Source organism: Mastomys coucha, unplaced genomic scaffold (assembly GCF_008632895.1).
Source record: "Mastomys coucha isolate ucsf_1 unplaced genomic scaffold, UCSF_Mcou_1 pScaffold23, whole genome shotgun sequence".
Taxonomy (NCBI): Eukaryota; Metazoa; Chordata; class Mammalia; order Rodentia; family Muridae; genus Mastomys; species Mastomys coucha.
This window is the reverse complement of record NW_022196906.1, coordinates 70,854,532-70,865,281: the sequence shown is the minus strand read 5'-3', so window position 1 is coordinate 70,865,281 and position 10,750 is coordinate 70,854,532. Positions and strand designations below refer to the sequence as shown.

General features: G+C 38.6%; 1 protein-coding gene across 1 annotated transcript in view; it reads left to right on the top strand.

Annotated features, from left to right (window-relative positions):
• Gfral (GDNF family receptor alpha like) overlaps positions 1–10,750 on the top strand; it is a 59,739-nt gene that overhangs the window by 8,935 nt on the left and 40,054 nt on the right. Inside the window, exon 3 of the mRNA XM_031343950.1 lies at positions 2,115–2,267. Within this exon, the coding sequence (XP_031199810.1) occupies positions 2,115–2,267 (153 nt within the window). The remainder of the gene's footprint in view (positions 1–2,114; positions 2,268–10,750) is intronic.

The window sequence follows — 10,750 nt, the reverse complement described above, 5'->3', positions numbered from 1 at the left end:
GAAATTCTTAGGGAAATGGATGGATCTGGAGAATATCATCCTGAGTGAAGTAACCCAATCACAAAAGAGCACACATGGTATGTACTCTCTGATAAGTGGTTATTAGCCCATAAGTTCGGAATATAGGAAGAACAACCCACAAACCACAAGAAACTCAAGAAGGAAGACCAAAATGTGGACATTTCGTCCTTCTTAAAAGGGGGAAAAATACACACAGAAGAAGTTGCAGAGCCTAACTATGGAGCAGAGACTGAAGGAAGGACAAGCCAGCCTAATATAGCTATCTCCTGAGAGGCTCTGACAGTACCTGACTAACACAGACATAGAGGCTCACAGCTATCCCTTGAACTGAGTACAGGGTCCCCAATGAAGGACTTAGAGGAAGGACCAAAGGAGCTGAAGGGTTTGCAGCCCCTTAGGATGAACAACAATATGAACTAACTAGCTCCCTCAGAGCTCCCAGACACTCAACCACCAACCAAGGACTATACGTGGTGGGACTGATTGTTCTGGCAGTACGTGTATAGTAGAGGATTGCAAAGTCGATCATCAATAGGAGGAGAGGACCTCGGCCCTGTGAAGGTTCTGTGCCCCAGTGTAGGGGAATGCCAGAGCCAATAAGTGGGAGAGGGTGGGGTGGCAAGCATGGGAATGAGGGAGGCAACAGGGGTTGGTTCTTGTTTTTGTTTGCTTATTTGTTTTTTGGAAGGGAAACTGGGAAAGGAGAAATCATATGACATGTAAATAAAGAAAATATATAATAAAAAAAAAAGAAAAAAAAAGAATGTAGTAGATCTATCAAAGTCATGGCACTGATTTTCTTCTAAGATCCATGGCCTCAGTAGTTAGGAATATGGGCTAGGTTTCTAGTATCAGGCTTGGTTTCTTTCACTCGACAGGATTAGAAAGCTACTGGTTATTGCACCTTTATGAATATCTTGCCAAAATCACACTATGAAATAGTCTCTCATAGAAATCGTTGTATAAACAGTATCTGAACAATGGCTAATAGACATGTTAATGAGGAAGGGGGAATTTTGGGTATCATATCCCCGGACAAGGAACTACAGGCAACTAACTGATGGCTACTGAGAGAGGAAGAGTTAGCATCTCCTAGGGATGAGGGACCTAGTCGGTTGACCAAGTATGAGCCCTGATAGCATATTCACACACAACAACAAAGACTCAGCAGGTTGTATTTATATATCTGTGAAAACATATACATATACATATATGTAACAATGATTAGATAGAGATATGATATAGATATATAGATATAGATGTGGATATATTTAACAATAATTGGGGAAGAAGAGACTATTAATTTGGGAAGGGGCACTGAAAGAGTAGGAGGGAGGGAATATGAGTGTAGTTTGAGGAAGGAAAGAAAAGAGGAAAATGACACTATTATATTTTAATTAAAATGTTTAAAGATTTAAAAGAAGAAAAATGAATCTGGGGTGGGTATATTGCTCCTAGTAGGGCATTGCCCTGCTATATAAGTTGGCAAATTATATCCCTCTTGGGAAGCTTTGGGGAGGAAATTCATGAGCTGACCCTAGGGGGTATGGCCAAGCTTCTGATACTTTCTGCTTGATATCTGTAGCTATTTTTCCTGCTTGATATTTGTAAGTCCTAAGCATTGGAGGAATTCTTAGTAGTTACATTAGCAACTTCTCCACTCCCTGGATCCAGGTGTTCTCCTATTAAAACTCTCAATAGTAAACTAAGACTAAAGTTCATAATCTATGTATAGTCAACAGATCCTAATGCATTCTGATAGACTCAGTGTTTGTAGGACAAAAATAGGACTTCTTTGGAGATGTCTGAGTAAATTAAGGACCAAGGGGCCTGGTACTTTGAGTGTTGTTCCCATAATAAATTTAATATTTGCGTGTTAAAATGCATCCCATAGCCAATAGTATTTTCATTTATTGTTAAAAATCTGGGAGGGGTGGTTACTTTTATGAAGAACCTTTAGCAAAACAAGATAATCTCACTAAACTCATTGATTTCTTGGGTGGAAGATTTCTTGGGTGCTTCTTTAGGAAGAAGAAATGAAAATTTATATACAGACTAATATCATCAGTGTTATATGTGATTATAAAATCCAGGTGATGCCTGCAAGATAAATAATTCATTGCATTGTAACCTGAGTATCCAGTCTTTGGTGGAAAAAAATTTCCGATTTAAAGAGTGTCTTTGTACGGATGACCTCCATTGTACAGTGAACAAACTTTTTGGAAAAAAGTGCACCAATAAGACAGGTAATATTTGTCGATCCAACTCTTTATTTCAAACCTAGACTCTCCTCAGCCAATGTGTGTTCATTTGTTGTACATTTACTGTATTTAAATTACTAATATTTTAGTGATATATCTGAGCTCAAGCAGGATAGTGGCATATTTTTATATTACTGATTCTGTTATCTGTCTAATGCTGGCTGTTAAAAATAAATGGAATGTACATTCTTCTCTATACTTCAGAACAGTATAGAAAGAATTGATACTCTCTCTTGCTTCCCTTACTGGTTTAAATTGTATTATATCTGCACAATTCATCATGGGATATATATATACATATAAATGTAAACTTGTATGTCTAGAACAACAATATGAGCTAACTAGTACCCTCAGAGCTCCCAGAGTCTCAACCACCAACCAAAGACTGCACATTGAGGGGTCTGATTGTTCAGGCAGCATGTGTATAGTAGAGGATTGCAAATTCAATCATCAATAGGAGGAGAGGACCTTGGCCCTGTGAAAGTTCTGTGCCCCAGTGTAGGGGAATGCCAGGGCCAGAAAGTGGGAGAGGGCGGGGTGGCAGGCATGGGGAAGTGGGAGGCAACAGGGGTTTGTTTTTGTTGTTTTTGTTTGTTTCTTTATTTTTTGGAGGGGAAACTGGGAATGGAGAAATTTACATGTAAATAAAGAAAATATCTAAAATAAATAAATAAATAAGATCATGAAAAAAAACTTGTATGACTAATGTCATAGAATTGGCCTAGTGTCTGTGTCTCGAGTCAGTTTTTGTAATTTATTTCCCATTTGATGCATTGATATTAGAGCTTGTTTGATTGCTGAGTTCCTATGTGACTCTTTATGACTTCTGTCTCTGTAGATCTCTGTAATATGCTGCTGTTAACATTTTCTGATCATCTTTTTAAATGTCTTTAGAGGTTTACTTATATCTGCTTTTTCATTCATGTATTGCTAGTTTGTTCTTATGCATGCATGTGGGCTTGCACACGCACTCGTGTATGTGTGTGTACATGTGTGCACGCATGTGCTTTCTCATAAAATGGCTTTCATTTTCAACTTCCTTTTACTCAACGAAAATGGCAACAAATGCTCATCTGTGGATGAATTGGCCGTTACAAACCCCTCCGTACATCAAGGTTCAGGGAACACTGAGGTAGAGAGAGGAGAAAGAATGTAAGTGCAGGAGGGTTGAAGGGAGAGGTGTTAAATGCTGTCTTCTGGACAAGATTGAGCTGATACTCGAGTCAATCCACACCAGCTATAGGCACCTCCTCAAGACCCATTCAAGACAAAGCCATTCAACATCCCAGCATGGATAGGAGAGAAGCTCACGAAGCCCCACCCCTAGCACAGGACCTATTGGCATTTGGTAGTTACTACCAGAGAAAGAATCACCTCTGTTTGGAAATATCGGTGTTGGTAGTTTGTCCAGTTCCCAGTGGATGCTTCCATACCCATTTTCCACATAGCATTACATTGACTCCCTGAGCTGTTAATAATCCAAATATGAAAGAGTGTATGGAGTCTGGAATAAGACTTTGACAAGTCTTAGGGGAAGTTAGAGAAACTTAAAAGGGGTGGATATTCCCGGAGTCCAGCCTCGACGCAGGATCGGAGTTCTCACCTGGAAGCAGGGACATCTGGAAGGCGCATAATAAATATACAGACTACTTTTTTGGGTACAAGCTGACAGGCAATTTTTCAAGGCTTAAAGTTTCTCTCTCTTCTATCTCATTCTTGGCTCTCTTTCTTGCTTGCTCATTCGCTCACAGCTTGAGGCTGCACAAACTCTTCATTCTGTGCACTTTGCTTCTCTCCTATGCACGTTTCTTTTCTTGAAATCTCACACTCATATACACCTCTGTAAGTCCCCCTTTCACTCTCACACACACTCTTCACACACATCACATGCACTCTCCTTTCACTCACACACACACTCTCCATACACACCTCACATTCTCTCTTCACTCACTCTTCACATTCTCTTCTCATGCTCTCTTTCTCACACTCTTCATTCGCTCTCCACATTCACCTCACATACTCCTTACTCACTCTCAACATGCTCACTACTCACTCTCTGCATTCATTCTCTACATGCTCTCTTGCCTTTTTCTTGACCCAGTCTTTTATTGATACTCCAAAAGCAGATTTAAAAAAAGACATTGTATAATCATTGCCAAATCAAATACAAAAGAATAACCACATCCCACAAAGAATCAAGAATTACAATTGTTCCCCCAAAGTTTCAAGCTTCCCTATTCCCAGTCCTATAGCCAAAACAATAATAATAATTGCAAACTTATCATTATTTAAACTTTAACTTATTATACTTCAGAGCTCAGACTAGCTACCAGCATTTTCCTGTGAAGCTCTAATAATAAATGACACAGGCAAAGCTGCCAGACAGTAGCCAGAAAGAATCAAGTTAGCCCTTAATAGTTCCACTAGCTTTCTGCTGCTACACATTGCATACAATGACTCTCCTAAGAGCCCCAGTGTTTTGACTTAGTTTTACTAACAAAAGGTTTTACATATTCTATACTTGCTTATCCAGGAGCCACCCTCAAAGGTTATGCAACTTATTTCATAACTTCAATAGTTTTTTTTTTTTTTTCCTTTCTCGGGGTCCCAATGTTGGCTCTATTTCATTTTCTAATAATTTTTTAAACTTTCTTTTGCAAGTCAAGCATTAATCTGAAACTACCATTGTGCAGTTATTACATTGTTTTCAAGATGAGAACACAGCATGCACCTGGGCCATTAGGACTGTGCTGTGCCCCCTGCCTCAATTTTTTAATTGTTTAAGAATCATTACATCAAAGAACATCTAGTTTCACAGAATTCACCAGAGCAGGAAGAGAAAGAAGTAAGAAAGTTAGATAATAGAATAGTTATGTACACCAAGGCCAACTGAAAAAGTCATGCACAAATGAAATCTATACAGTCGTTGTCCAGGGCTAAGATTAGAAGAAATGAGAACAACTGTTTTTTGTTGTTGTTGGATTTTTTTTTTTAACAAAGAGCTGCCATGGGCTACTGAGATGTCTCCATCCTGGCCTACTGCAGGCAGTCCCTTATTTCAGATGATGGGTCCCCTGGAGGGATGTGTCTCCTGCTTCTCAGGGTCCCAGACACCATCCTTTTCTACAAGGAGCTGCCATGGGCTTCTAAGCTGTCTCCATCCTGGCCTACTGCAGGCAGTCCCTGTCATTGTATGCTGTCCCCAGTAGGATATGATCAGAATATATTGTCAACATGTACCAAAATATCAATGAGTAAATAAAATATTTTATAATTATAACAATATAACATAGTAATACAAAAATAAGAAAAATATTTCCTTTTCACTCAGTTTAGGTCATCTTATAAAGAGCCTTGATAGCATCATTCTTTTTTACATTGAATAAATTTGTTTTTGACAACTTTTTTCCAAGAGTGAAAAAGCAGGGCACAGTTGTAGTTAGCTCAAAGTAAAACCAAATTTCAACAATGTAAGTAACTCACTGCCTGAGTCTGGAACTTATTCATAATCTTCTGGTTTCCACAGAGCTTGAGAGGCCCTTCATCTCTGCCTTTGCCATCTTTAGAACATACAGCTCACCTTGTAGCCTAGTTGCAAGAGTACTGCTATCTTTTGGTGGACATCTTGTGATCCTATTATAGCATCTCTAATATGCCGGGATATCTGCTGTAACTGAGGCAAAATATCCACCAATAGATCCCTGGCTTCTCTGTAGGGATTTGGACCCTGATACTTGGTGTCAAACCTCAGCTTCTCTCCATGAGCCCTTCAATCCTCAGAGCCTTCTTCAACTAAAGCTGAAAACTTGACAAATGGCCTCCTGGATTCACGACAAGACTCTCCTAGTCACATGGTATCAAGCCTCTGCTGCTCTCCATGACTGCTTCATGCCTTCAAAACAAATACAAAACAAACAAACAAACAAAAAAAAAAACAAGACAAATATATGGTAGTCTCTTACACATTCCCAAGCTCAGCTGCTAGCATGAGGTATAGCCTTTGCTCCCCTGAACTACAGCTTCTGTGCGCTGGCCCTGAAGAAATACATCTCAGAAGATTTCACCTGAGTGATGCTGGTCTCCTGTTAATAACAGCTGATTTTCCAGCCCCAGAAACCAGCATCTGGTGTCCTAGGAAAGCAAAGTGTCTACTTTGTTAGTGATGCTCTCTTGTTAATTGCAATTGATTTGTCAACTCTAGCTTAACAAAACCATAGATTCTTAACTCAAATTATAACACAAAAAGGATCCAATGGAATCTTTGACGAATCATAAACTTCTGTCTGAAACTTGACAAGCCACTTCATTGTCTGTATTGTTCTCAGTCGTGTCTGGCGAGCTCTCACAGAACAGGTTACTAAACTCTGAGCTCTCAGTGGCTTTTCTACTCCCAAATTACAAAGACTTTTATAATAATCCCCCAAACACATGATTAGATCCATCACAACAACATCCTAATCTCTGGAAACAATTTATCTCCTAGTTTGCTTTCTGCTACTGTGCATAAATACAATAACCAAAACCAATTTGGGAAGGAAAGAGTTTACTTGGCTTATACTTTAGATTCTATCACCAAATAAAGCTCAAAGGAGGAACATAAAGGCAGAAAACAAAAGAGAGTCCATGGAGGAATTAGACTTACTGGCTTGCTTCCCACTGCTATCTCAACCTGCTCTCTTGGACAACCTCAGGATTATCTGCTCAGGGACAGTAACACACAGTAGACTGGACCTTCCCCCATCAAACATTATTGAAGAAAATGTCCTGTTGAGGTTTGGTCTGTTGCTATATACTGTAATGCCGAATTCTATACCTACTTCTCAAGTTTACAAGCTTTTGTTATGAGAACCTTGTTCCTTGGCTTAATACTATTGGTTCAATAAAATTGGCTACAGCTAATTACTGGAGGACTAGAGGAAGGTGGGTTTAGAATAGACTTGTGGTGGGAGAGAAAGAGAAGGGAGGAGGAAGAATGAGAGAGAGGAGGAAGCCACCACGAGGGGAGAGGAACCATGAGCACATGGACAGGAGAAACATCAAATATCTGGAGTACACTCCTGGGGAGGTACCCAGTAGTTAGAAGAATAGATTAGGGGTTACCCCCCAGTAATTGTCAAAGCCAAATAAAATAGCCACAGTCTAGGTCTCATTTACTTGTAAGCTAGTCAGGAATAAGCTTAAATTGGTTGTGCTACAGCGTCATACAAATTTCCCTATAGACATTTTCTCAGTTGAGACTCTCTCTTCCCAGAAGACTCTCTAGCTTGTGACAGGTTGACAGAAACTATTCAGCATGAGTATATTCTGATTACTGTAACCTCCAAAGTATCTAATTAATTCTTTTCCATCCTATTAATGTTCTCTGTGAGTTTCTTTCTTCCATTCACTTTCTTTTCTTTTTCTTTACTTTTTCTCCCCACACTGAGTTTAGCCAGGGTCATTTGTGTAACCATGGACTTGGAACCATTTATTGGAGCCTGTCTTCAACATGGAGCCACAACTGAAGACCATGACAGCACTGCCCCCATAATCCATCATTAGCCAATAGTTCAGCAGGGGGTGGTAACCCCTGAACACATGCCCATCCATGATTGACTGTTGACAAGTTCAGTGTTATGTAGGCTCATTGTAGACAATCAGCACTCTTATGAGATCATATATGCAGGGGCTATTCTCCAAAGGCAACATTTCATAGCCCCCTTCTTCACATCTCTGGTTTATACACTGATTTTCCACTCTCTTCCAAATGTTCCCTCAGCCTTAGGGAGAGGGGTGTAAATGCCCTCTTTAGGGATGATCACATATCTGTCACTTTTTCTCAATGTCTTAAGCAGATGTCCATCTCTGCAGTCAGTCATGACTGTTCATTAGAAAGAACAGCTTCTGAAAAAAGAGATGAGAGTAGCATTTGCCTGTGGATATAAACAAATATTTGGTGATCACTGATTTGCAGTTTTCTTTTTTTTCATACCAACATTCAATATTCTGACTCCCCCCCCAGCACTATCTTAGCTACAACCACAGATTCTAGTGTGCTGTTTATAAGAGTTTAGTCCTTTCAAACTGTTCTTCTCTTCCTTTCCATCACTCTAATGTACAGTTCATTGTGAAGGTTTTAAATTCTCAGATACCTGCGATTTCCTAGATACCTTTCTTGTTGATTATTCTAGTTGAATTCTAATGTTAAGTACCCTACTTCAGATTATCTTAATCCCTATTAAGGTGAAAAATGCCAAGTTTCCCTACATAAGAGTCATGGACTCATCTGAACAAGAACATAGAGTATTTGACAGGATAGCAGAGGAAATAATTGTGACTTCAAACACTTCATAGACTCAGCAGAAGGAAGGTAAACTGGGCTCAGAGGTAATAAAATGAAGCAGCAAACATTTGAGGAACAATAAATCCTTTGTTGTGCTGGATTATAAGATGCAGAAATATCACAAGATCATGTGAGGAAGAAACCAGATGCTATGAAGCAAGGAAGCTGAACTGGTCTTTCAAAGAGATTAGATTTAATGCTTTGCTGTGAGGAGCTGTTGTGTACTTAACAGATAAATGCAGAACTGACTTTTCAAAAAGAAAACATCAGTTCTGGGAATTAGAAGAGAATGTAAAAAAAAAAAACTGTGAGAGGTCACATGTTTAAACTTATGGGAGGTGACCAATTTTCAAGCTAACACAGTGGTTCTGAGAATTATAAGCTATACTCCAGTGGAATTTTGAATTATAATCCTAAAGACTTGGTGGCTTTGAGTGTGACACCATATAAAAAAATCTTGAAGCACAACATTTGCTAGAAAAAAATCTTACAGTTTAATTGAAGAATCCACAAGTTGTCAAGTTGATAAACTATTCCGCACAAGTGACGCCCACCCTCTCTGGCCGATCTCCCTTCCTTCCTTCTTCTTACAAGTTCTTTACACAGTTCATGTTCTTTCCTTTCTTTCTTTTAGCAATAGGGAGAAAAACTATGAACTATCACATTTCAAAATCCAGGGGAAAAAAAAGGACAGAGAAAGTAGTAAATAGTTATAGGCATGGGAGGAAATCAGTCCAATAGGGAGTGAAAATGATTTTAGTTCACTAATTAGTGTCTTCCTCCCTTGATTTAGGTTGCAATCAGACTGAGTTGCAATCATTTGAAACGTTTATTCAAATAAATGACTCAATTTTTTTTCAAGACAGTAAACTCTTAATGACCATTCTCATTCCATTTTCACAAAATAGCATCAGGTAACATGGACATACAAACTCAGAGAGGTCAAAAGCATTTCACGTGCAAAGGTCATTTTCCCAGAACAAAAATCCATTGAAAATCACAATATGAACGATGGACAATCCAGGAAACAGAACCCTTCCATCCAACAGCCTGAAGGTGGAGGCCTAAATGGTCTCTCAAGTGCATTTCATTATGGACTACTTGAGGGCTACAGTGCCAGAGAGCCCTTAACAAACTGCCTACAGTTCTCTTACAGAGAAAAAGATCAGGACAACTGTGATCTCAACATTCGATCGAGTTCAGTCCCAGCACTCTCCACAAACCCTTTGATCATACTGCATGGAAAAACAAAGACAAAGCAACAACAACAACAAAACAACAACAACAAAACAATAACCTCTTTCTCTTTCCTTGGCATCACTCCCCAGTACACACACACCTGCATTTTTAAGTTTGGACAATTTTGGGCAATTCTGATAGCTACAAAGATTCCAGAATAGTACCCAAAACTTAACATACTCTCATCAAATACATCACATAAGCATTTCTCAAAAATGTTTGAACATTAAAATCATATGTTTATTCATAAAATAGTTATGATTTAGTTAATATACTTAGACATACCTTAAGCCCTGGTGCATGTGGACATAAAACTGAGTAAAGCAGCTTAGTGGCTAATGTCTAGAATAAAACAGACATTTTAGTAGTATTGCATAATATAATCATATATATATATATATATATATATATATATATATATACATACATATATAGTTAGTTATAGCTGATATGTATTATAAAACTGATTGATATTTGAGTAGATGTAAAGCTTATTAGAAAATATTTCATGACTGTTATGAGGACCTACATAAGGACAGCCTTCCTTTACATATATTTCAGTGTGCATGCCCAGGCTTACAAGCCAACATGGTCCCTATTTTTATTAAAGGATCTGAATTATAGTGATTCATGGTGAGCTGTTATTTGAAAAATGTTTACATGCTACAATAATGTGTGTTTCAAAACATTCAGTAGTTATAACTAAGGACAAGTTTTAGAATGATACTGTTAGTAGATTGTAAGTAAACATTTTCATAGCATAGAGTTAGTTATATTGTGATTATCTTGTAGAACTGTTAAGTTAGATATGAAAAAAATGAAAATGTGAGGTACCACGGCCGGGGTTTCTCGCGGGGGCCCCTTGTTCCGCGGGACGAGGGATTCTGGCCAGGTGGACACGGGATAA